Genomic DNA, 27,916 nt, shown 5'->3' with positions numbered 1-27,916 from the left:
TTTAGGAATCCTTAGAGATTCGGATCTCTTGGTTTGTAACACATGTGATGGTAGCTGTGAGTACAAGGACACCTGGTGAATGCAACTGACTTATCTGCACATGTTAAAAATAGCTTTTTCCTCTTCATGTGGCACAGCATCACTTTGCAGATTTCCAGTATTGTGTCCTGGCTAGAGGGGTAGGGAGAGCAGAGTGGCTGTGAAGCTATTTAGTGTTAGGTGGGACTGGGGATGAGGAGTCTTTAAGGCATTCTTTCATTCTAATCGACCCACTTTTGGGCAGGGAAGGTGGCCCTGATGTCCTGCAAGGTTGTAGACTGTTGTACATGAGCATGACTAAGTAGGATAGATTTATCAAAACATTCTTTGGTAGACATAGTATCTACATGTTAACCAAGGTATTTGATGTAGGTCTGCTTGAAAGTGTGTGTCTCTGAGGAAGCTATTGATCTCTCGATTTTGCAGAAAGAGCAGTAAACCTCATGAGGACATCATTGGCATTAGATCCCAGAATAGAGGTTCCCTGGCCCAGGGGAAGAATTATTTAATGAGCAAGTTTTCATCTCTTAATCAGAAAGTGAAACAAACCAAATCTAATGTAAACATGAGCAACCTTAAAAAGCTGGGGAACTTTACCAAGCCTGAAATGAAAGTCAACTTCTTAAAGCCCAACCTCAAAGTAAATCTCTGGAAATCTGATAGTAGCCTGGAAACCATGGAAAATCCCACTGATGCTAAAATCCATGCAGAGTCTGACATGGAGATCTCTTCAGATAATGACTCATTCCATTCTGATGACTTCCTTACAAATTCAAAATCTGATGATGATCAGCAGTTTGTGGACTCCTTAGAGAATATTGGACAGACAGATTACGTTCTGCCAAGCTGTGGCATTATTGCTTCTGCTCCTCGGTTAGGCAGTCAGTCCCAGTCTATAAGCGGCAGTGACCTCAACATTAGCATTCCGGTTCCTTCAGACATTAACTGTGCACAGTGTGGAGATGAAGCCAACAGGTCTGAAACTGAAGGCAAATTGCCTCAGGAAACCCATTCCACAATCAGTACAACAATGGAGTTCACAAAGCCAGTTGATGCTTACTGCCACAGATTTGTACAAGATGCTCAAATCAAGATGACCAGTGTTTCTGTAATGGAGATCAGTTCTCAAGATTCCCACCAGGAGGCAGACTATGGCAGAGCTTCTAAGAAAACTGAACTGAACTCGGAAAGAACTAGCGAGACTCTTTCTAGACCATCTAAATTAGATGTGCCATTTTCAGAGGCAGGCTCGCAGTTCTTAGGCGTCGAACAGACTAATTCTTCTCAGTCTCATCATAGCCCGGGTTCCTCATCCTGTACTCTTGAAGTTGAACCAGGACTTCATATGACCCCCTCACCAGCAGAGAATAATGGTAGTAGGGCAGTCTCTCCCTTTGCAAAGATTCGCAGCTCTATGGTCCAGGTGGCTAATATTACACAAGCTGGTCTGACCCAAGGAATCAACTTTGCAGTGGCTAAAGTCCAGAAGAGTCCAGCTGAAGCAGAGTCTATAAATGAATTTCAGCAAAATGAACTGAGAGAAATGTTTACACAGTGTCAGACACGAATAATTCAGATTTAGGGAGCAATCTGTTCAGATCCATTTGTTATCTTGCGTTTCAGTATAAAGGTATGTTACAAAACCCCGGTAGTGGGGGAAACTGACTGCCACCGAGTATTGGTATAAAAAATGCCAATAACTATGTTTAGAGAAAATTTTGCGACAAAGTAAATTGGGTTCTGAACAGGTTTCAGAATTATCCTCTGGCAGTTGTGCTGGTGAAGGTAAACTATACTAAATAGGTAGCTCGTATACCAGTGACTGACGTGCATACTATTAGTTTGTGATCAATTGCACAATTATCCTTTTTGAGACCAGTTTTTATAGGTCTTCTGATTTATGTAGAGTATTTATATGGAGGAGCTGGTACTGAACACCTGTTACCTTAATAATTTTGCACTGTATCAGCGAACTATTTTACTCACAGATGACATTCTATTTATTTTTCAGACTAACTTTTTTATTTAAGCTTTTAATTTGTGTTCCTGGATCGAGTTGCATTCCTAAGGAAGTGGTGTCTGCAGAGCGAGTATTTTGTTAAGCATTTACTTGTGTGCTAGAGGTTTACTCTTCTTCCTCTACAGATTCCTTGCTTCTTCCTACCTCCTTTGATTGATAGCTATGGTATTTTGAAGCAATTTAATATAGTAATGTGTAGAAAGTTGCAGGGCAGCTGCTGAAAGGGTTTCTTACTTAAAATATATTAAAAAATCTCATGGGGTTGCTGGAAGCTATCATGTATCTTCTGTTAATAAAACTAGCCCTCTGTTCTCTGGTTTAGACATTTTATGAAGAATAACATGGCCTGTAACTTCAAAAATAAATGCTGAATGTTGGGTATACTCTATTATGCTAATTAGAGGAGACATTATAGTATTGCCTAAACAGAAGCGCCCGAAATAACATAACCAAAAACATACTCATTCATAAAAATCACATTGCTGATATTTAAAACCAGATTAATACAGTGTTTCAAAACCATTTCAGTAGTTCTAGTCAGTTGTGAGACCTGCTCTAGCTTTGTCACAGTACTGGAGTTGCACTCAAACATTTGCTCTGGGAATCTGATTCCGAAAGTCTGATGAATAAGAGAAATTCCTGTAGCTCATGCTGTTAGTTCCCAGAGCAGTCTTGTGGCTGACATTCTGTTGTAGTGTAGCAGCAGAAGCAATGACATTCTGCTTGTCCTGGTATCTTGTACATCATAACCTCAGTAGCCCTCATTCTAAAGCCAAGGTCTCTGTACGTTGGTACATGTGTACTCTAACTAGATTGCACGTAATGTCCTAAACAGTTAACGAGTGTCATAATCGTAGTGCAGTGTCTCTGAATATCCTAGTAGAACAGAAAATTGATTGTCTTTTTGTCTGATACTTTTGATACTGTTTCCATTTTGTTATTTATTTCTTATTACTGTGATGTGCTTTCCTTTTTGGAGTGTCTGTATAAATTTGTGACTATTTAAAATAAAATTGTATTAATGTGGGAGACCTATAAGAAAAATATTTTAATAAAAAAAATTAAAATCCAGGATGCATTTTGGTGTACTGGTTTCAATGCAAGAAGGGCTCTTTTAGTTCTTCAAAATATAACCATTCCCTTATAGTTAAAACTGTTGTGTCCAGTATGACTTTGGACTCAATTCCTGAGCTGTTCTGTGTATTGTCTACTGTAGCACTGGTTAAAGTTCCTACAATCGTTAAAAAAAAAAATATTCAAGGTTTCCTGTGGGATGGCAATCTTGCTCACTTGGCAACTATTGTGCTAGGTCACTGCTAATTTGTCTGCTGCCAGAGATATTCCTCTTCCAGGAATATCTTTAAACATGTACATTGGATAAAGTAACTTTTGCTTTCATGGTAAATAGGGATTCTGAAAGATGCTGGACTAGGACTGTCACTTGAATTAGATAACTCAAGGCATAATCCTGTGCATGTCTACTCAGAAAGCCTCATTAAATCCAGTGGGACTTATTCCCAGGAAAGAGTGGATAGGATTGCAACCTTAGTTGGTTTTGAGTTAAATCTGCATTACGTATATAAATTGCCTTTCTCTGTTTTTACACAGTATTCAAGGTGGTTTACACAGGCAGGCTAATCTAAACCACCACTTTTTAGTGGGGTTTTAAAATGTTATTTGGAAATGACTCCCAGAACTCAGTTCAACAGATGTTCCCTTCATGATATAGTTATCTCTTCTGGCTGCATGCCATCACGCTTCCACAGGCAACCATATATCAAGCCAGACTGCTAACTCACCTACTCTTTCACTGTGGTGGTTCATCAACTCAGCAGCCACTCATTCTGCCACAATAGGTAACAACGGTTTGTCAGCCTGGCATTCTGTTTCCCATCTAGAGTGAGACCATGATTGTTCTCCTTAGCTCTTCAGGCAGTATGGCATCTCAACCATCAGACCACACCTTCTGCCTATATGGTGTTTAAACATTTATAGTAGGAAGAACTAGTTATAAAGGGAGCACCTTCTCTGAAGCCTTGTGGACCAAACAAACTCAGTTGGAATTTGAGGGTTAATGTGGAAAATTTTGATTCCTTTTTCAAAGCAACTTTTTATCTGTATCTGATGACAGTACACACAGCTGTTTGGGCAGGGATATTCTACTCGTGAAATTCTACTCAGTTTGAAAGTGTGGAGATCACATGGTCAACGATAACTTTTAAACTCAAGGGATTCTATAAAAAGTTAAACAGTTGTAGGCAAGCTTCCATTTAAAAGAGCATGCCCACTACCACACTTGCCTGCTGAGTACTTGCCTGTGTTGGGAGTACTGTAGGATATAATAATAACTAGGTATTTATATATCGCCTTTCTGGTCATTGGATTACTCCTCTGACTTTATTCAAGGCGGTTTACATAGGCAGGCATTTCTAAATCCTTCAAGGGGATTTTTACAATCAGCGGTTCTCTTCCAAGAACCAACAAAATTTCAGAATGGATCTTCCTGGTTTGGTCTCACTTCTGGTCTCCAGTTCTCCCACGCAGGCTGGCAAGCAGCTCCATCTCTCACATGGAGGGCAGCCAAGATGCTTCTTGCTCACAGCAAGAGCAGGAGGAATCACTCAGCTTGTCAGGTGCTTCAAGGTCTTGCCATTCTCAGCCGTTCAGGGAGCTGCTGCTGTCCTCGAACTGGCGACCTTCTGATGTTATCTTCAGGCTAACAGAGGCTCTACCCTCTAGACCAGACCTCCTGCCATATACGCTGATACCCAACAGTCCTGGCCAGAACTATAGGCATTCCTGAGAGACACGTTGGGGCAATAATTTCCCTGCAGCTACAAAAAGTTTGAGAGCCTTTGAGCGTGTGATATTGTGCTTTGGAAAGACTTGACACTTTCCACCAAGCTGTGGTTTTGGATATTAGGAATATTGACACCTCTCCCCTCCTGAGTCATGCCACACTTTCATCAAACATTAAGATTGACTCCTATGCATTGCAAGACACAGCCTTTTCCAGGTGTATTTTGCAGAGTGTGGTTGCTAGTGCTACCCTTGAGGTTCTATGGCTGGGGCATTCATAGGACTGACCCTGCCATGGCACAACTGGAGAACAGGAGGCTTTAAGCTCATCTGTGAACTTCCCTTTTCAGTGGTGCCACAGCAGGGTAAGTTCACCCACCCTGTCACCACAAATAAATAGGGGGACAATATTGTCATCCTTAAGGGCAAGGGTCAATGGCCCTATCCTTAACCCCGCTCACCATAGGCCTAAATTGTTTTCTAGTGCAAACAGGTAATATCTGCACATTGAGGTAGATGGACAACATCTCCAGTTCCAGTGTGGAGGCACTCACCATGAACTACACATGCTAGGAAAGGGCCTTTTGAGGATTTTCCAGTCTGGGGAATCATGGGAACCCCTCCCCCTCAGGAAGACTCTGTGCAACTGACCTGTGTGCCTAAGAGGAGGAGCTTCCCATTTGTAGGACTGACCCTGCCATGGCACCACTAGAGAAGGACACAGATCTCCAGCTGCAGCCAGTTCCTGAAACTGCTCCTGTGTCTTAAACAGAGCTAAAATTTGCAGTAGCTGAAGTGTTTATTCCTAAAGCCACACTAACTTCAAAAATCCCTATTCTTAAAGAATGCAACAGTATTTTAATAGTAAACCTTTATCAAAGTTTTCCATAATTACTAGTTCAGTTACAAAACAAGCTCCAAAATTATCAATTTCAGTGTTAATCAACTGAACACCATAAATTGTGTTCAAATTCAAAAGAGAAAACAGCCATAACTTTCCAGTAAAAGTTATCTACAAAATCCAATATAAACAAAAGCTCCCATAGTGCTAGTTCCACATAGCTTAGGCAAAAGTTATGATCATAAACAAATAGTTGCAACTTTAGAGTTCATTTCCATTGACACATTTCTGCTGCTGTTGTCTTGCTTTCCGCAGTGCCTCCAACTGCTTTGCCTTTAACCACCTCTCTCTTGACAGTGTTGTCTGTCCAGCACTGAGTGAAAGGAATCTGTAGGCAAGAAGTATGTGTGAGATGCTTTACAGAAGCACATACACATTTAATATGTAGTTGGCCTCAAGCAACTATTGCATATCAGATTGTGATATTGAGCACTAATGATGCAGAATGTCAACTGTGCTGGAAGTGGCATATCTTAGTAGTGTCCAATCTTAGTACACTTACCTGAAAATAAGCCCCACTAAACACAAGATACTTCTGAGTAAAATGATTTCAACCTATATAACTTTATATTGAAGTAAATCTCATCTGGAGGAACACATTAAGGTAGAGAAAATGAACCACAAACATCCTTTCACAGCATGAGCACTTGGGCAAGTGATTTCAGAAAAAGCACTAAGTTTCATCTTGTATACTATGTTGCATCCATGTGCCTCACCTTGCTACAAGCAGAGTTCTATGAAGATCATCGGCTGTGATACTCTCAGGATCATTCTTACGCATTTCTACAAAATCCTCTTCTACTGCCTGGGAAAGATTCAGTATTTTGATTAGATAGCATACTGGTTAATCTGCATTTAAACAGAACTTGTTGCAAATACAATAATACAAGTGAGATCTGCTCAACTGTAACCAGGAAAAGTTGTTAGGCCACTCCCTAAGGTAATTGCAACTCTCCATTACCACTGTTCTTCTGTAGCAATGTAATTCTAACAGAACTTTTTTTTAAAAAAGAATAGGTTACAGCCTACAAAAGTAGCAAAGTGTTGTACTTGCAGGTGCCCTTATATGAGCTGCAATAATGACCAGGTTTTGTTTTCTTCAAGAGGCAACAACATACATTTAGAAGATCTAAGTTACTTTCTTGCACTATCTGCACTACATCGTCATGTTCCACTGCGCTTGCTCCCACACACTTAGCACTGGGACCCACTGTTTAGAATGAGAATCTGTTAGAACCCACCAGAAGTGATGTCATGACTGGAGGTGACATCATCAAGCTGGAAAATTTTTAACAATCCTATCCACGCTTACCCAGGCATAAGTCCCATTGACTATCATTGTTAAAAGAATATACATAGTAGCTTGTTAGAAATACAGGTCTGTAATATTTCCCCAAATGCAGTCACATACCATGTTAGCATCAAGTTTAATATATTAAAAATAAAATATTGAAATGAATGGGGACCCACCATTTGAGAAACCCTGTGCTACTGAACACCAAGTAGAGTAAGTCTAGACAAATGCTTCACATTTTTCAGGAAGTAATGGGATAAAGAAATGGCTATTTCATGTTCACCAGAGGAGCAAGGACTTTTTAAAGTTTAGAAATCAAGCTACTCTCAGTTACATTAGTGAGTGACTAGGTTCAGGTTTGATACAGTTGATGTGCAAGGTGACACTGCTGATCAGGCAAACTGTGGCAGTATAGTGATTTAATCCTAAACTAAATGCTGAGTTTGCACAACAGACGAGTGTTACACAGAAGCTTTCTGTACCTTGGTCACTTCATCTGATATACTGTAATCCAGCAGTCTCAACAAACTTAGATATATCCGGAACTTGTTCAGGATGGACGGCAGCACTGCTGTGAGAAGACTATTCATGTACTCCTCCATATTAGGGGGAATGAGCTGTGGTTGCAGGTGAACTTGACAATCCGACTGAGAAAGGAAACAACAATGATCAGGGAAGTGATGTTTTGCTGACGGTTCCACACAAGAGAGATTTGTGATCTTCATTGCAACACACAAAACTGTTTGAGGCAAAACACTGCATTTTATATCACCTCTGAAAAAATGTACTTGTTAGGGTGCATTGTCAGCAATCTCGCTATATTTTCTGAGCATCAAATCTGTACCAAAATAGGGGTAGAGAACCAACCAAAGAGTTTGTCAGTTTGGTAAAAGGTCTCACCTGTGTCACAAATACACTCACACAAAATGTCATATTCTGAGTGAACATTAGTTTTCTTCTGATCTGTACGTCTTATGCAGTCTTATCCTTCCTGTTTGCTATATTTTAATGTAAAATTTGAGGGTTTTGTTTTTGAAGCTGTCACTGAAAGCTAGTAAGAGGCAATAACAGTTTGCCCATAGGACAAAGCTAGCTGGTCTGGGATAGCATGTTCTCTCTCTGCATCAAATGCACACAAATTCTTGCTTCAAGCAAAACACTGCCATACCGGTAGAAGCGATCTGCCCTCCGAAGTGATAAGGACATTAATGTTGCATGGGAATTCCATCTGGTGGTAACTGAAGTCATAATCCACCTTCTGCCAAGTTATCAAGTGGCCCAGTGCTGTCACGTTGTGTACACCTAAAAACACAACAGAATAAATCATCTGATCTTTGGGGTGCCAAATCATCAGATTTTAACACTACACAGTATTTTAATGATTAGCTGGCGGGAATAGTTACTTTGCAAAGTGTACTGGCATTTAGTAGGCAGAAATCACCTGCTAGATGACAAAAAAAAGTCAAACACTCCTGCAGAATGTAGTCTAATCTACCACTTGCCCCAATAGCACTGAAAGCAGAAAAGACATGCTCTGCAAAATACAGTTTTGTACAGAGTATGAGAACAATGAGATGTGCACGTGTGCAACATCCCCCAAAAGTTCCCCGTTAAAAAAATAAAATCAGTATTTTCAACTATGAATTGTAGGTGCTCCGCTGTCTATTGAACAGCTAATAATTTTCAGTTTTCAATTCAATGAACTAGTCATTTGATTAAAAAGAATGCTGAAACTTCTCTAGGAAAAGGGAATAATAAAATCTAGTTAGAGACTTAAGTTTCCCAAACCCTCTTCTCCAGGCTGAAGTTCTTTTCCTAGAAATCCTGTCGTCATTCATTCTCCCCTCTCCCATTTATTTAAGAAAAATACTTGGGTGCAACTATGCCTCCCAAAGAATTGCAGAACCATCTGCTGGCTCACAAAGAATACCAACTGTTATTGCAGCAGTTTTGTTTAGCTAGAAAGGCTGGAAGAGATAATAGGGCTGCAGTGCTGCTTATGGCCCAGAGAACGAACACCTCAGCAGTTGCATGCATCATCTTCATTGGGAATCAACACATGAAGCCAAAGCACTGTGTTCTTCCCCAACCTGGAGGGGAAATCTTGACTTTTTGAATCTGGGAAAAGATCACTGACAGCCAGGATGTGCTACCACTTTCACAGGGGCAGAATATAGAACCCTGGACTTCTTAGAGGAAGGGAAGAATTTAAAAGTCAATAATAATAAAAGTTTATAAAATTGTATGTGTGTGCAATGTGTCTACAGAGGTAAGAAAATACTAGAATGTGACCGATCTCATTGCTTCATTAAAAGATAAGCAGCAAACTTCAATGCCAATAGAGTCCAGTATCTCCAAAGTGCAGGTCAGACGATTTGTGGCAGAGAGTGGCTTATGGCAGGGCCCAGCAACACAGCCTGCTGTATCACAGGTTATAGTCAGAGATGAGGATGGTTTGGATTCCCAGCCAAAAATTCACCCCTCAAAACATTCAATGTTGCAGCAAACATCAATGTATTTAAACTGCTCCCTCACTATTTTGGTTTGCCAGGTGGCAAGATGCATCTTGCATTGTGTAAGTGTATTAACACTCAAAATTAAATGAACACAATTGCCCCTCAGATCCCAATCCAAATTTTTAAAATCCTAATCCAAATTCAGCACACATATTTACTAAGGCAGAGCAAGTTCAATGTTATTCAAGAAGTTTTTATTCAACCCTTCTGCCCCACAGGAGCCACCAGGGCAGCTCACAACAACAGTTATTGCTACTATTTAGTTTCGATCCCACTGTATCATAGGTACTCAAAGCAGCATACAGTATTTCTGTTATATGTTAGTATTGTGAACACCTCAGAACAGTGTTTATCAGTAATAAGGACTGGTCTTCTGGTGGTGTAAAACTAATTATCCTGTTCACAATTCCGTTCATGAAGCAGGCTTGTACCTTTTGTGTGCTTAATAATGACAAGGCTCAGTTAGCAGGCAGCAGGATGTATGGAACTGCCCACACTGGAAGTATACTCTCGAGTCAGTAAAGGCACTCACTGGCAGCTTAGAGCCCAATTCTGAGCTGCCTGGCAGCGGGGCTGCAGCGGCACAAAAAATGGCTGCTGCTGCATCCAGCGCTCCCCAGGCAACCGCAGCTGAAGCCACCTTCATCCCCTTCTCCCAGGTAAGACGAGTAGCCCTGCAATGGGGCTACTCGATTCTACGGCAACCCAAGGGTCAGTGTAGAATTTAGAGCCTCTGTATTGGGTGAATGGCCTGACACGGAGGCTCAGGATCCAGTAGAGCAAAGCTCCACTGGTCCCGCCTCCCTCCCGCCCCCCTGGCATGCCTCCTCCCATAAAATTGCTGACTTTAGATTGCCCTATCTTGTTGATTAGAAAACACAGGTGCTTTGCAAAAACAAGGCAATTTTACCAATGAGACAGCTGTTGGTTTTGTACAACAAAGGGCACAATCCTAACCCCTTACGTCAGTGCTTTCCAGCACTGGCATAGAGGTGCCAATGGGGCAGGTGCTGCATCCTGCAGTTGGGTGTCACTCACGGAAGCCTCCTTAAAAGTAAGGGAATTAAAAGTAAGAGATGCATTGCCCTTATGTCAGTGCTGGAAAGCACTGACATAAGGGGTTAGGATTGCGCCAAAAGATGCCTACAGCACCAGATAGAGGAGATGAGGACAACATGAATGGCAAGGGCAGCTACTATGATAAATGGAAATTAGGTATTCAATCCCCAGAAATACAGTTACAGACCAAAAGCCTGCTGGGCACATTAGTCAATTAAACAAAACTGATACATTTAGTGGGGAAATAAAATGAGGCAAGCAAGGACGATAACTGTTCAAAGTAATTGAACATTACAATGCTGACAGCAATCATACTTGGTATATTCTTAATGTAAAAGAGAGTTGCATTGAGTCAATGAGTGAACATCCAAATACCAACCTCTTGTGTCAAGCTGTCCTTGCTCAAGCAGAGTCTCATCTATGACAAGAGATGTGTTGCTTGCCAGCTGCAGAACTCCACTGACCAACCGATTTGCTGTGTAATCCTTGTGTGGATTAAAGTGTAAGCGGTTCATGTTTTCTATGGTCATTTGCAGGCGATAGGACTGCCAAGAAAATAGAATTTAGAAGTTTTGAACTTTCAGCTAAAGCAACTTTCTAATTTACAAAGGGTGTTACTATATTTCACTAAAACATGCAACATGCACAGTATAATGTGGGGGCACACACAAAAACCCATTTCAAAGGAGATAATCAAATTGCTGCAAACAGCAACCAGGAAGACAACACACAGTAGTATGGGGAATGTGGTGATTAACTCTCACACTTGGAGGTTTATGTCCATTAACAAAGTTTTATAAACTGATTGTCATGTGTTAAGAGTTATACTTGTTCATTTTAATAAAATTCAATGCTACATACATTCATATTCTCTTGTCATTATATCTCTGAATTTATCACAATCAATTTCCCACTAATCTCTTGAATACATATAATGCTGTATACAACAAATGGAATTATTCCAAATAATACATGGCAGAATTCTTCACATCCGGCTGCTTTTTGCCTCAGTATAGAGATGTATCATACTACTTTGAACCAGGAGTGAGGAGTACAGGTGAATATGCTGGGCTACCGCATTTCAATGGCAGCTCACTCAATGTGAGTTTTAATAAAGAGACTTAAGAACATAATAACATAATAACAACCCCACTGGATCAGGCCATAGGCCCATCTAGTCCAGCTTCCTGTATCTCAGTGGCCCACCACATGCCCCAGGGAGCACACCAGATAACAAGAGACCTCATCCTGGTGCCCTCCCTTGCACCTGGCATTCTGACATAGTCCATTTCTAAAATCAGGAGGCTGCACATGTACATCATGGCTCGTAACCCGTAATGGATTTTTCCTCCAGAAACTTGTCCAATCCCCTTTTAAAGGCGTCCAGGCCAGATGCCATCACCGCATCCTGCGGTAAGGAGTTCCACAGACCAACCACACGCTGAGTAAAGAAATATTTTCTTTTGTCTGTCCTAACTCTCCCAACACTCAATTTTAGTGGATGTCCCCTGGTTCTGGTGTTATGTGAGAGTGTAAAGAGCATCTCTCTATCCACTCTGTCCACCCCCTGCATAATTTTGTATGTCTCAATCATGTCCCCCCTCAGGCATCTCTTTTCTAGGCTGAAGAGGCCCATAAGCCGTAGCCTTTCCTCATAAGGAAGGTGCCCCAGCCCAGTAATCATCTTAGTCGCTCTCTTTTGCACCTTTTCCATTTCCATGATGTCTTTTTTGAGATGCGGCGACCAGAACTGGACACAATACTCCAGGTGTGGCCTTACCATCGATTTGTACAGCAGCATTATAATATTAGCCGTTTTGTTCTCAATACCTTTTCTAATGATCCCAAGCATAGAATTGGCCTTTTTCACTGTCGTCGCACATTGGGTCGACACTTTCATCGACCTGTCCACCACCACCCAAGATACCCCAAGACTTGAAACCTGCTTTTATCTACTAGAGCCCAGCAGTACTCAGATATTACAAAGGGTGCTTCAGATTTCAGTCTTCTGTAAATCTCATACATGTGGTGGGACATCAGGCATGTGCATAATAAGTCAAGCAGGGTGTATTCACCTTGGTCCAACTAGCATGAAACCAATGGTGCCTGAATAGCCAGCTTTCTGCTATTGGAAAAGGAATACTGCAAGTAGGTAGGTATCTGTGTTGTCTAGGAGATGTAGTATACTTCATGCATTTCCGGTTTTGCCAAAACCAGAAGCACAGGTGGCTGTCATATCAACGTGACCTTATGGTCGAAAACTACAGCACAGGTATCCCAAAGAATATAAATGCTTACTGCAGGAACAAGTTGCTGAATAATACGGTATACGTGCTCTGTGAAGACATTATTTCTTGGGCAGCCACTTAAGTTAAGCGTGAATTTTCCCAGAGGAAGGACATCTCTTCGTGCATACCTAGATAACACAAGACAAAAGGAAGCATATAAGGCTACTGAAGTGATTACAAGAAGTTGTTGGTAAGTTCATGGTCGCATCGTATTCCCAATCTCTCACACTTGGCCAGATCTCGTTTCATAAAGTGTTCAAAAATTGGTCTCTCTTTTCACAATTCTCAAAAGCAGGCTTCACATTTTTGCACCTATGGATTCAGCCCATGGGTCACAGGTTGCCTACCCTAATTTACAGCAATGCCATCATGGACTTTCTGGGCACTGTAAGAACTAAGGTAGTCTCTGCATATCTGGGGCTGAAATTTGAATGGGGCTGAAATTTGAATGGGGCTGACATTCAAATTTCAGCCCCTGCTATTTGTTCATAACTGTTCTTTTGTCACTTTGAGCCATTAGAACCTGAACACTAAGAGCTACCCATGTGTTGTACATTGTACAACACAGGGCACATTGTATTAGATGAAAAAAGCAACAAAGTATGTTTATACATAAAAACAACAAGGGCAAAAGCACTCTCAGCAGTGCCACTACTTACACAGTAGAGATGAGGTGCAATATAAGGTACTCGGCAGCCAGGCTATCTCCCAAGAAGGCATGAGTGAGGAACCCAAGAAGCTCTGCTCTGATAGGTGACAGTTCCGACATAAAACTGGATACAACTATAACAAGACAACAGAAAGAAATAAAATCATCATAACAATCATACCAAATACATCTCCTTCTATATAACTAGAAGTCACCTTAGGTTCAGAACCTGTGCAACAAACAGCAACATACATAGAAAAGAGCAGATTTGATATTTATAACTTTCCCTGCCTGACCAGCAAAACATCCTTTGTTCAACTGTTTTTCAACAGTCTGTGAAGAGCATTATTCTTCCTACTGCAGGACAAACATAAGTCCTATCACATACTTCACATAATAGAGCATGGGAAGTTCTATCAGGACACAAGACACAATGCGCCAGACTACTATCACATGGTGTAGACAATAAGGCTGGACTGGATCTTGCCTGAAGTACATGACTCCTCACTGTACTGTGGCATATGAGGTCTTTGTAAAAGTGTGTAGGGCACCCCCACTAGCCCCACAGGGTACACAGACGCTTCATCATTACAGGTTGTGCTAGGTAATAGTGGCACCACCCTTCTTCTGCTGGCATAGCTGGATCTATTCTTTGCTGTTTTGCCTCCAGCAACCACATACAGAATGAGGCAGGCACTGGGCTACATGTGGAAAGGGAGTGTGTCTCTGTGCAGAATGGTCTCTACGATCTTTTATGTTAAGAGGTCTGTTGATTTGCATCTGATGTGTGGGTGCCCTCTGCAGGACAGAACAGACCTCTGGAGACAGACTGGCACACATGTATGTAAAGCAGTGGTAGGCAATCTTTTTCCATATAAGAGCCAGACACCATGACTGTGAGTAGATGGCAGGCCACATTCATCTCTATAGGCAATAAATGCTCCCTTCCCCATCAATGAGGGGCTGCAGAAAGTGCTCCTCTCTCTCTCTTTCTCTCTCTCTCACACACACACACACATCCCTGTGCTTGCAAGGCAGGCTACACATAGCATGCAGGCTGAAGACAAATAGAAATGTGAAGCCTTGGAGGACAGCGCACGTGCCAAGATCCCCCTTCCAAGGTACAAAACAACAACCACAGCACTTGCTCTGCACATGGCCACACACCACCCTGTCACCTGAGAGCTGAGTGTGCAGAATATTCTGGAGGAGGCTATCAGCCAGATGATTTAGGGAGGCAGGCCAAATCTGGTCTGCAGGCCATGGGTTGCTGGCCCTGATGTAAAGTCACAGCTCAGCATTTTGAGGATGCTGCTTAGGAAAGATGGACTGATGATATAATATGTGCTCATATTTATGCCATTAAAGGTTTACTACTACATATGTGCTCATTACTACCAACTTTTTATTAATGATTTTGATGTCAACTAAAACAAAAAATTATCTTTAATAGCACTGGGGCTAATACAATGTATTCCTTATAAAAAAAACTATTTTTCTCTAACAAAATTGAATGCCCAAATAATAGTTGGCATAATACTTCACCTTTAGTTCAGTCTCTCTCTTTCTCTCTCTTTTGTTAAACAAACAAAAACCACACACAGTTGACCAGGAAAAGCACGAGTTTTATGGGGGGGAAAAGATTGTCGTGTGCAGAAAGGCACAGGACCTAGTCTATGTAATACAACAGAAGACTGCCCAAGTTTTCAGTAGCATTCATGTTTTAGAAGTAGGCCTCTGCCTGAGCTGAAATATCTAACAAAGCAACAACTAAAACAGGAAAAACAGGAATTTTATTTAAGAAGTACTAAGTTTAAAAAGAATCTCACAAGTCAGTAAGTTTTCCTAATGGGTCACCTATTTTAGAAAAGACTTACTTGGTTAACTCCAATAGTTTCACACTAAAACCAAAATATAAACAAAACTTGTACAGGGAGACAGACCTAATGAAAAGCACAAGGATGACTTAAGATCAATCTCAATGTCTAAAATTAAAGATATCAAATGGATATCAACTGACACTTGCTAACTGTGCTGCACAGTTCTTTGCTACGCATTTGATATAACACCCACCCATACCCCCCATGTTAGATTATTTAATATGATTTTTTGGTTGGATGTATGGAGAAAATACACAGAAGAGACCTAACTATATGGTTCAGCTCAGATGACTGAGCAAACCATAAATGGTTGGATCATGAATGTTCCTCTACCTTTTCACTCCCCATGTGAATTTTAAGCTTCGTTGTTTAATAACCTGCAGCTCCCATGTCTAAACTGAGAAACTGTGATTTAAGTGATCGTTACAACCCATGACTGGAAGCTGAAGGATTGTTGGGACTGCTTAAACCAGTTTCCCTCAATTACAAGAAACTATAGTTTAATAAATTAGGAAGCTAGTAATTCAACTGAGCACTCCAGGAGAGGAGAGGGCACATGGTTTGATCGTGATCCAGACATAAGATGTTTTGTTTGATTGTCTGAACCAGACCATTATGGAGTGAACAAAGTTTGCTGTATTGTAAGAATGGTGAGGGCAACACCTTTTAAGGAATTAGCCATCACCTGCAGTTTATTTATGAAATAAACAAAATGATAATACAAATGTGTTTGTGAAAATTCTGAAAACCTTCATAGACTAAGGATTTAAAGTGTCTGCTTTAAATACGTAGGCCCTGGGAACAAGCCAATTTCTTGGGAGGATGGGAGAACAATCAAGACCAGTAAGGACATTCAAAGGTAATGAAGTAATCTTCCTCTCAATAGTTTCAATACTTACAGCTCTTGCTTTCCTCATCATTAAGGCAGGCAGGCAATAATGGGTTTATGTGTTGAAGTTTCTGTGCTAAAATCACATGGATTCTGGGAACTAATGAGGCTGGAGGACTATGAACTCTCTGTTCTTCCACTGTATCCATACAATCCACAGACTCCATTGGAAATGATGAATTCTCCCTAGCAAAAAAGCTGTGCTTAGACTCATTCTGTGCAATTAGACAGTTGCTGTCTATGAACACAACAGAATCCACAGAGCTGGACTGAAAAAAACATGAAAATCAGGAAAGTTTTTATAGGTTTCAATCACACTATGCTAAGGTAAGATTCCACGACTCAAACCTGTCATCATATGCTTCTGTTGAAAGAAGTCATAAGGGGAAGACAATGTCCCTAATAAATTTCTTAGAACTACAAGTTGCAGATACAGGTAGGGCCCTGTATCTGCAGATCCCGTATCTATGGATTCACTTGTCGGCAGATTGGGTCTGAGGGGCCCCCCATTCCCTCCCATTTTTGGATCTTCTGAGGGAAGCTTGCCTCTGGAGGGTCCTCTGAGCCCAGCAGAGGATGCAGACATCTGTCCATGGCTGCTGCTGGGCTCAGAGTGAGGCTTAGAGGCAAAAAAAGTCTGTTTTTTTTTTGTAAAACTGGAAGTGACTTTTTTTTTGCTTCTAAGGCTCCATTTGAGCCCAGCAGAGGCTGCAGATGGATGCTTGCAGCCTCTGCTGGGTTCAGAGGACCCTCTGGAGGTGAGCTCCCCTAGCCTCTATGCCCCTAGCCCCTATGCCTAGACATAGGCATCCCCTCATATCTGCCAGGGGCGGGGGTGGTTCCCAGATACAAGAACACATCTGTATATAGAAATCTCAATAGCCATTTCCTTAAAGAATGCCCTTGAATTTATAGAAATGGCAGTTCTTTTTAAGCTGAGGATTAAAAATATACAAAGAGATAAGGCCAGATTAAATTAGTCAAACAAATTAAGCATAATAAGATTCTGTGTCCTTATTATGCAAATTATTTTCAGTTTCAATATAAATCATCTATACATGATGTTGATAGCATAGCTATCGAGTCAAAACCCAGCTGGGATATAATATACTGTTTCTCTCTACTTCAGCTTCACCCCTCCTGTTCAGCTAGCGATAAGCAAGAGCAGAAGGGATGTGTAGGGTTATTTCTTTTATAAGTGTGCCCAGTATAGTGGATTTGGACTGAAATATCTACATTGTACAAGAATAAGGAAAAACAAGGACAGAAAAGTAGTATGTCTTTGGAAAAGATTACGAACACATATTCTTGATGTACCTTGTAACAAGCCAGGACCCAATATTTCAGATAAGAGTATGAGAGATCACCACCACAAAAAAAAAATAATAATAAAAGTGGGATGAGCATAAGCATTGGTTTCCAGAATTTCTTTTTCTCAGATTGAATAATCATTTAAAAACAGTGTTCTTCAGAAACAGGCTCTAATGTCCCTTCAAATGTAAAATCAGCAGTGCCATCATATAGCAACAAGCACACACAAGGTTCATCTCACCCAGAGAGGAGAGGCTGAGCCTGTTTAAGGAACAAGAAGGCCTTTTTCCACACTAGAGTTTCTCTTAATGATAGTGGGAAAAGGTACGAGGGTCGCCCAAAAAGTAATGCACCACATTTTGTTTCTCAGCCTACAGTAATGGTATGAATGCGAAACTTTAGAAATACATTATTTGAATTTTCAGGAGTGCGCACACAAATTTTTGGTTTCTTCAGACAGATAGCGTAGCTGCAGCAGTGTTTCGAAATGGCATCTGTAAGTGATGTACGTTACAAGCAGCGTGTCGTCATTGAATTTCTCACTGCGGAGAAAGAAACTGTTGGGAACATTCACAAACGTTTGTGTACAGTTTATGGAGAATCTGCAGTCGACAGAAGTACGGTTAGTCGCTGGGCACAGAGGGTGAGGCCATTAGAAGGCGGTTTGGCAGAGCTCCAAGATTTGCAGCGTTCGGGGCGGCCATCCACGGCTGTCACACCTGACAAGACGCAGCTTGCTGATGTGCTCATTCGCGAGGACCAACGCATAACGACTAGGCAGTTGGCATTAACCAAACTCAAGAAGCGCTTCCAGCGACTTCGGCGCCATAACAACCCAGGTGAATGTTTGATTCAACGTGATAACGCTCGGCCTCACACAAGTTTGAGGACTTCGGAACACATCACTAAACAGGGTTGGACTGTGTTACCCCATCCACCCTACAGCCCTGACCTAGCTCCCTCAGACTTCCACTTGTTTGGGCCATTAAAGGATGCCATTCGCGGAAGACATTTTGAGGATGACGAAGAGGTGATTCGCACAGTGCAGAAATAGCTTCGTGACCAGAACAAGGAATGGTACTGACAGGGCATACATGCCCTTGGGTCTCGCTGGAGGAAGGCCATAGAACTGGACGGAGATTATGTGGAAAAATAGGGAGTGTAGAAGAAACATCATTCTTTCTTGTGTGTAAGTTTCATTGTGTTCAATAAATGTTGAAGAAAAAAAATGTGGTGCATTACTTTCTGGGCGACCTTCGTATATGTTCCAAATCTCTTGCTTAGCAAAAGATTAACTACCAGGAAAGTGCTCTGATACACCACACTTTTAAACTTTATAAATAGTATACCATTTATAATTTATACTTAAAGTTTCCAAAATGCTTCATAGTGTTTACCCTTACACCATGATCCCATAATCATTATAATCCTACAGATATGGAACCAAGGCTGAGAGAAATTGTGACACAACTACACAGAATGCATCCATGAAAGCAGCGAGACTTGAAAGCAGATTTCCCAGATCCAAGTCCAACTCTCCACCCACTAAACAACACTGGAAACTAAGCAAGATCAGATCCGTTGCTGGCCATCATGAACGGTTTGTGAGCTAGCACCAGTCCTCAAAAGAAAGGCACTGACACCCATTTTTGCCCGGCCAACAGGTGTACACATTTTGTCCCTGTTGCATATATGCAACTTTGGGCAGAAATGACTTAACTTGCCCTTCCATTTCAGTTCTAAATCATGTTGGCCAAAGAGTTAAGTATCTGTCACCAAGTTTGTACATTACAAAAAATAAATACTTAAATATGGTTTGTAAATTAACGATAGGTGATTTCTGATCTTCGGCATAATAAATAATTGCAGAAGCTTCTGTTTCTAAAGGCTTTGGCTCCCCACTTCCATGGATATTAGCTACACTTCCTGTAAAAAGAGACAAAGATTCCAACTTCTCTAGGCCTAAATCAGAACATTACCTTTCTTCGTTATTCACCATGTGCAGGACTGGATCAACTGACAGAATCCCATACACCTCAAGAATATCATTCACCTTGAAACTATCCACATTTTCATATATCTGCCAGAAAGAATTTTTAAGAGACAATACAGGCAAGTGTTTTTCTCTAAAAAAAATGATGCAGCAGATAAAAAGTAGAAACATAACTGTAGAGACTAAAAAGCAAACAGGAAGTATCAATCTATTGCAGAGGTGTCCAAAGTTTTTGGCAGGAGGGCCACATCAGCTCTCTGACACCGTGTCGGGGGCCGGGGAAAGAAAGAATTAATATAAATTTAAAATTTGAATAAATTTACATAAGTTTACATAAATGAATATATTAAAGATGAACTTATATGAATGAATGAAGGTCTTGAGCCATATGCCTTGAGCCATATGCCATAAGTCATATGCTCAAGGCCTATAAAAGGCCTTGCACAAAGCAAGGCTGGTCTTTCCTTTGCTTCTGCTACTGCATCACAGACATGAAACAACAAGCAGTGGAGGAAGCCCTCATCCCACAGCTCACATGAGAGGTCAAACAGTCGCCCTCATGCTGAGAGCAGTTGCATTGGGCCAGTCAGGTTCCAGCAAGTCTCCGGAGGGCCAGAGGCTCATGGGAGACTGGAGGCTCCCCGTGGGCCAGATTGGGAGTCCTTGAGGGCCGCAAGTGGCCCCAGGGCCAGGGTTTGGGCACCCCTGATCTATTGCATCAAAAGACACAGTTCTTTCACACTTTTCCCTTCACCCACCCATAAACGTACAGACTGAGCAAGCCACAGGCTCCTTCCTTCCAGTGACTTCTGCTTAAATAATACCACTTCCTCTTTTTCCCAACTCCTTGGTTTGACCATTTGGTTAAGAAAGGAAAGGTATGTCACCACTGTGCCCTTCTTGCACATAAGCACTAAGCAGGGACTTCCTTTCCTTTCTTGAATTGCTCAGGAATTGCATATGGCTCATGAATCACAATTTGGCTTTATACTTCATAGACTAACATGTAAGTATCATCCTTCATTTCCTTGCTACCTCATAGGAAGTACAGGATCATCTAAAAATAGTTCTCCTAGAGGCATAGGGTTAAAGAAACATAGCTTTAATTCTCAAGTATCTGTTTATGTGAACATAGTTGTAACCACATAAAATTACTATTTCTCAGTGTCTTGACCGGCAGTAATAGCTCATGAGATTACACTGCCTTGAATCATGGGATTTATTTTTAGGGATATGTAAAACTGTCAACCATCTATTGTATCTACTACCATTGATGCTAGCACTATATATCATGAGCTGACTATGGTGAATTACTGTAACTGTCTTCGATGCAGGTTTCAATCTTCAGTCACAAATCTAGTACAGTAATGAAGGAAATCCCATTTTGGTAATTGTCTAATATTGAATATAGTTTATTACCTTAACAAGACATGCAGGGCCTTTCTCTCCTGGAAGTGGAAAGTTTAAATCTAGCGGAGGTGAGCAGTTTAAGGAGATCATCTGATGTCTTGCAGAAGCTTCTGTTTCCAGTCGCTTCGGCTCCCCACTTCCATGGATATCAGCTACACTGCCTGCAAAAACAGAAAAAGTTTCCAACTTCTTTAAATCTACAATCTGAAACTAACACTTCCTTGTTTTAAAACAAGTTTTGCAAAATGCTGAATCAACAAACACCATACACTGTTGGAGGTACATACATTTTCTGGGTCTTTGAAAAGCACAAGAGCAGTCCAGTTGCACTTGAGACAAAACTTTTAGAATTTGCTTTTCATGTACTTTTCAGAGAGCCAGAAACTAGAAACAGGTGTTTTGATGTAATATTACATTAATATGTTAGCTATGACAATAGATGGCCAACAGTTCTGGAATGTTGTCTGTTCATGTGTATGTAGAATTTCAATTAACATGTCAAACAGACTGAATGTTGAATTATCGACACAGAAACAAGTTCTTAACAGCTCTATAGTTATGCTTCAGTTCCTGGAAAGCAACATGACTTTGTTCCAGCCTTGTTACACAATTCATCAGTAGGTTTGCCATTACTGCAGCTCAAAGATTATATAATTATATAATTAATCCCATAAGCATAATTAAGTAAAATGTAAACTTTCAAAGTCCAAAAATGGCTTACAAAATATAAATTCAAAATAAAGCTGTGAACTAACCCGAACTTTAGCAAATAAAATCATGTGTAGAAACGAATAGTAGGCAGTCAGTTTCCACCTCTGAGTACAGTTGCAAAGCAAGATACAACTTTAATAAACACATCAACATAAGCAGCACAACTGTGAACAAAAAAACCAACTATCCATCCAGAATAATATTTTGATTCCAACAGTAGCCAGCCAGACGCCTCCAGGAAGCACCCAAGGAGGGCATGATGGCAACAGCCCTTCTCCATTATTTGTCTGCAGGATCTGGTATTCGGAGTTGCACTGTCTCTGAATTGAGAGATTAAATTGAATTTTCATGGCTAATGCCAGTTAAAATAGACAATTTCACAGAAGGTAGGCCTACTAACCCTGAAATCCTTCTGGTTTTAACAGGAATATTTTATATATACTTTGCAGGAGATCAGCCAACAGTAGCCTTTGTGGGGAAATAAAAGCTGTGTGGGTGACAGAATTATTGGTGGGATACTCCTGTGGTTATTGCTTCAGATTCATCCAGGTACACTCCCTCCAGACATTCAGGTCAACATCACACCCACTACAAGGGTCCTGCTTGTTACATGACACAATATCTCTGGAATAATTCCAAATGAGATTGCTTCAATAATCAGAGAGGGAAAGTCACCACAGCACTGTAGATGGTACACACACACACAAAAAAACTATTTTATAAATTGTCTTTTTGTACCTTTCAGTGTGCTGTGAAATAACAATCTTGAAAAACAAGTGACTTTAAAAACAAAATCATCAGTGTCTCAGCTGATACCTAGATGTTGCTCTCTCTGCTTAGATGGATGCAATTCCATATCTTCATCTTCCTCATAACTCCTCTTCTGGCGACTTGGTGTGTAAGATGTTGAAGGACAAACTCGAGCCTGACTTGCACTGGTATAGGCGTAAAATTTTCAGTTAAGAACTTTTACTAATTGACACAGTTAATTGACACAGTTTGACATTGTATTTTGAGTGCATGTAGTTATTTAAAATAAAAAGTAGGTGGGGTAATGCGACACACCTGAAGACATTCACAGGGATAACAGCATTCTATCACACAGCCTCAGTATAAAATATACAACACCCTAAAACTCCATATTCTCTCAACACCCCACAGGGAGAGTTCATTTCTCTTTCAGTGGTTCCACAGAGATGGATCTCAACTGAAGGGTGTGGAAAAAGTCAAAACAGATCAAAAGCAGCAGCAGGCTATATATGACCAAGGATCTTCCCAATTTTACTTTCACAGACTAAGATTCTCTATCCCTGAATTACATCTTGATTAACTTAAGTGCATGCTATCATTATTCCACATAAAATAATTGTTACCTAAAAACCCTTCATAAAACTTGCATAGCTGACTTGCACTTGTCTTATTCTTCAAATTTATCTCCTTATCAATTCTCACAACCATTTTCCACTAGCTAACACAAAGCAACAGCATCCAGCTGCAACAGAAACATCTTGGAAATAGACTTATTTTCTATCCCATTTGATGAACTTTTTAAGAAAGTGATAGATGTTAATCTGAAGCCTTAAAAAGTAAACCTCAGCTGTAGAATTCATCCCCCCACAGTAGAGTAGCAATTACTCAACATATTTCCACAAGCAAGTGTTGCTGGCAATTCTGGTGGTCTGAACTCTTAACACCTCCCTCAGGAACTTTAGTCGACTACACTGCATGCACTAAACCTTACAGAATAAACTACTGAGAATGTATTCTTGTTCTTGAATCAACCACTAGAGGGAGTCTTAATTTTCAGAAGACTTTAATCAGACTATGTTTTTAAAATCAAGTGTGTGAATTACTCAGTTACCCTGTCCACATTTTACAGTACTAAAAAGAAACAGCATCAGGTTTCTGTATGGGTACAGCACAGTCTAACACTTTTCTTTTATGTGTTCAAAGACCCGAATTATACCTTTCTCTCACAAGCCCCATTGTATAATTTTTCTATATACCAGCATACAACATAATCCAAAACAAAGGATATTTCTTTCACCCATGCAGATTCTCCAGGCACTGGAACACAGTAAAAAGTCTGTCTCTCTGCAGTGACTATTTGTTTATGATTTAAGTCTATTTCTTGATGAGGCTAGAACAGAGCAAGTGAAGGTATAACAACATTGAGATTTCAAAATGCAAAGTTAAATGCAACACTGCTGTAAAGATGAAGTATATGAAGACCTTTTAAGAATGTAAGAAAAAGTGCACAGACAATGAAAATACAACTACTAAAATATCCAAATATTGAATCATGTTTATCCCAAGCAATAAGAGCATAATTGAAATCTGAAAACTGAAATCTCTCACAGATGCTAGTGCATTATAGATACAAGAACATTTTCAGTCTGTAGCATGGGAACAGATGCAATTATTCTGTTCTTTCAGTAACAATCCTTATAATATAAGCTCAGTATTCTTCAACCTTTGGGTCAGAACCCTAATGGGGTTGTGAAACCTCAGTTGTGGGGTCATGGCAATTTATCGGAATGAAAAAAAAGATGAAGGTTATTGGACTAAAGCATCATCAGGGAAAGGGGGAGTCATCTGGTGTACCCCTTCAGGTACCAGGAGATTGTGCCCCAGTCCTGCTCATGTTCTTGACAACTGTGTTAAAACAGCTTTCACTACTGCCAAACTTCATGGTAACTTCTTCTGTTAACTCTAATAAGAATATTTGGTTAAACAGTGAGCAGTGCTAGGACGGCATTATGGAGGCAGGGGGTGATGGCAGTGGGTTGATAGGGTCCAGTGAGAGGGATGGGATTGACAGTGGGGTCCCCTGTCTCACTTATTTATATCTATTGGGATTGTGGCACTAAAAAGGTTGAAGACTACTGATACAGCTGATATTTGCAACACCTTCAGAAGATATGCAATTGGTTCTCCTGTTAACAAAGCAGCACCAACAATGTAGAGTTTGAATCCTACCAAGAAAACAGCTGCTTTATTGGAAGCATGGGAATTTATTTCTGCCTGTTAACATTATGGTGCTATGACAAAAACAGCTACAAAAACATGATTTATTTTACAATTCCTGCTTGAAATTGTATTTTTAATTTCACATTTACTGTACCAAATCATCAATACCTGGATCACAACAACAGAACTAGTTGTATTATGCAAGAATCTATTTATACTGGAATTTAAATTTAACCAACTTGCATTACTAATTTTCTATATTTGCATCCTACACTTTACTCTCCCACAGCAGCTCTCAAATGTCATAAACACCATAAAGCAAAAATAATTTATCAAAATAATAATAGCATAGTCAATTTATACAGCAAACAGCAGTCATCAACAATAATCACAGTCCAAAAGTCTGGCAGAACAAGCAGGTTAACAGCCTATCATGTGGAGGGAGTTTCCTGCAACTCTGGTGGTAGCACATTCCAAGCTCAGGAGTCACTACAGAGAAGGCCCTTTCCAGAGAAGGCACTAGCTGTGTATGTTCCTAGGTGGTGGCATGAAGAGCTGGGCTGCTTCAGAATATCTTAAGGCAAGAACCAGCACTTTGAACCAGACCTAGAAACCAAAAGGCAGCCACTGTAGCTCACACTGATGGGAATCATATGCTTCCCCTTCGGGTCCTGCAGGGCTCCCCTGTATTTTCTAACATATTCTCAAAACTTTCTGCTACTTGGTAGTGCTCTCCCCCCCCCCGCATCACTGTTTTGTCCACCTAATAAGGTCAGAGGCAAGGTAAAGCACACAGCTAAATGCATGTTTAATACTACAACTAGAAGCAGCAGCTTTTTGCTAGTGGCGTATTTTGCTAAAAAAAGACACCCCAACATATTTTTGGACAAATGAATGTATTTATAACACTACTCTTTCTTACGGTAATGTGGAGGGTGAAGTGTGGGAAAGACACACTTATAGGATACACCACGGCCTCTGAGAGGAATTTTATCAGGGGGTACAAAGTTTCTTTTGGGCCCCTTTGCAAAGGGGGAGGGGTGAACAGTGTGGGAGGGTGGTGACGGATTAGCAGATTGGGGGCAGAGATGGGCAAAACAGGGTGGGGAGGGTAGAGACAGCTGGAAAAATCTTTGGAGCCCAGGTCTACTAACTCATGTGGCATCAATAGGATCCCCAGCATCCCCAGTCATGGTAGTGTCCCCAGCAACCCGTGTGCGCAACAAGTCTGAGTAGACAGGAAAAATGTAAGATCTCAGGAAATTTCTGGGCCCCCTCCTTTGGCTCCTGGGCCCCCCTTTTGACCCTGGGCCCAAGTACAAATTACCCCCTTTACCCCCCTCTCCTAGGCCCTGGGAAAGACTTATAACAGAATCAGAAACACTAATCAGTAAGGTGAGGTCTCCCTCGTTTTAAAACTTGATTAAAACAAACCAACCATTTGAATTTTGTACCAGCCTTCCAGTTTGCCCACAGATCACTGCACAAAAGAATAAAATAATAAATGCATGACTCGATTAAATTTATAACTATGAGTTTCATACCTACAGTATTTGCACTTACCCCACATTCTGCTACATCTCTGTATTTTCCAAAATGCAAAACCTGTTATAAAAACAACATGCAACATCACTGCTCCATCATATATTAGTTATTTGTATGCACAACAAAACAGCTACTGGCAAAAACACTCTTCCTTCAACTATGCTTATGCCAGTTCACTAGGTGTCTCAAAATCCAAATCCAAATAAATGTATCCAAGATTATTATTATTTGATAAAAGCTAATATGCAGAGAAGAGCCAGTTAATCTTAAAAAATGACACTGGCTTCCTTCTTTAAGCAATCATGAAAACAGAATTGTACCTGAGCAGGAACACCTGAAAGCAACACTGCCTCTATCCAACATTGTACTTCAAAATGATGGTTGGTGGCCATCCTGGATTCTTGAATCCAGGAGGGTATCAAAAGACTACACTAGAATCTTCAAAAGTCAATTACAGGTGGGCCTGCTCTATCTGCGGATTCAGGACCCATGGATTTCAGCATCCGCAGCCCTCTGGAAGATCCTCTGGAGGTGAGGGAAGCTGTGCTCCCCTCACCTCCAGAAGGTGCTCAGAGGGCTAGGGAGGCCACATGCAGCCTTTCCGGCTCTTAGATTGCCTTCTAAGGAGGCCTTAGAAGGTTATTTCCAGTTTTTTTTAAAAACCAGAAGTGACATTCTAAGGCTTTCCAGAGACCTTAGAAGCATTCCGATGGGCGGGGAGGACGCCTGTGGCATCCCTGGTCTTCTGAACACCCTCTGGAGGCGAGGGCGCACAGCTTCCCTCACCTCTGGAGGATTACAGGGCCCCTGAATCCCACAGATTTCATTATCTTCAGGGGGGGGTGGCGGTTCTGTAACAGCACCCCTGCAGTTAATGAATGCGGCCTGTACTTAAAATGTATGTAAAAAGAAAATGTCCTCAGAATTACACTAGCAAGGCCCTCATGATCTCACTTTCAACAATGTACGAGATAAACCTTCTCATATAGGAACATACAAAGTGACTCAGTGGAGAGAAGTCCAAATCTAGCCACAAACTAATATAACATGGACTCTAGGGAACTAGGAATACTAAAAACATGTGTGTAGGAAGAAAACATATAGTAAAAAGGAAGCACAAGAAATTTTCACAGGTTTCAGTACTTACACGTGATTTAGTATTTGTATCAATTGTTTCATAGACATTCATATAAAACTCAGGATCAAACATATCTTGAACCATACAGCGGAATTTCACTAAGCTATTTGGCTTCAGATAATGTAGAGGAACATCATTCAATGAAGGTATCTGTAAGAAAAGATTCAGAGATTATCAGTCTCGTGATGCAAACAACAGAATTTGACAAACAACTTCCAATCATTAATTTAATTCAAGTTTAAATAATGTTTAAACTAAGCGTTTATAAAATTAGTCCAGAAAATTATAAATTAATACCAAGTAGGCATCTAATAACATTCAAAAAATAAAAAGCAGAGCTCTGTGTAGGATACTTATCCTAGCCCCATATTATCCTATGACTTCTCTACTTTGTACATGTCTACTCCTAACTACAACAACATGCTTCTCTTCTGCATAACATTCTCTATCCTGGGGAAGAAAACCACAAGACATATTTATAATGGGTTCATTAAAACACATACC

General features: G+C 40.7%; 2 protein-coding genes across 2 annotated transcripts in view; one reads left to right on the top strand and one right to left on the bottom strand.

Annotated features, from left to right (window-relative positions):
* The window catches only part of INPP5F (inositol polyphosphate-5-phosphatase F), a 66,847-nt gene extending 63,759 nt beyond the window's left edge, over positions 1-3,088 (top strand). Inside the window, exon 20 of the mRNA XM_066621596.1 lies at positions 466-3,088. Within this exon, the coding sequence (XP_066477693.1) occupies positions 466-1,621 (1,156 nt within the window). The 3' untranslated portion in view covers positions 1,622-3,088. The remainder of the gene's footprint in view (positions 1-465) is intronic.
* Positions 3,089-5,547: 2,459 nt separating this feature from the next.
* Positions 5,548-27,916, bottom strand: part of MCMBP (minichromosome maintenance complex binding protein) — a 32,341-nt gene continuing 9,972 nt past the window's right edge. Inside the window, exons 3-16 of the mRNA XM_066619065.1 lie at positions 27,422-27,562; positions 26,293-26,334; positions 23,798-23,899; positions 22,576-22,705; positions 21,058-21,209; positions 19,625-19,725; positions 16,345-16,520; positions 13,576-13,699; positions 12,927-13,044; positions 11,008-11,173; positions 8,222-8,355; positions 7,536-7,700; positions 6,476-6,564; positions 5,548-6,087 (exon numbers count right to left, since the gene is read on the bottom strand). Of these exons, the coding sequence (XP_066475162.1) occupies positions 5,961-6,087; positions 6,476-6,564; positions 7,536-7,700; positions 8,222-8,355; positions 11,008-11,173; positions 12,927-13,044; positions 13,576-13,699; positions 16,345-16,520; positions 19,625-19,725; positions 21,058-21,209; positions 22,576-22,705; positions 23,798-23,899; positions 26,293-26,334; positions 27,422-27,562 (1,767 nt within the window). The 3' untranslated portion in view covers positions 5,548-5,960. The remainder of the gene's footprint in view (positions 6,088-6,475; positions 6,565-7,535; positions 7,701-8,221; positions 8,356-11,007; positions 11,174-12,926; positions 13,045-13,575; positions 13,700-16,344; positions 16,521-19,624; positions 19,726-21,057; positions 21,210-22,575; positions 22,706-23,797; positions 23,900-26,292; positions 26,335-27,421; positions 27,563-27,916) is intronic.

Source organism: Tiliqua scincoides, chromosome 3 (genome assembly GCF_035046505.1).
Source record: "Tiliqua scincoides isolate rTilSci1 chromosome 3, rTilSci1.hap2, whole genome shotgun sequence".
Lineage (NCBI taxonomy): Eukaryota > Metazoa > Chordata > Lepidosauria > Squamata > Scincidae > Tiliqua > Tiliqua scincoides.
The sequence above is the reverse complement of the archived record's forward strand: the minus strand, read 5'-3'. Positions and strand labels throughout refer to the sequence as shown.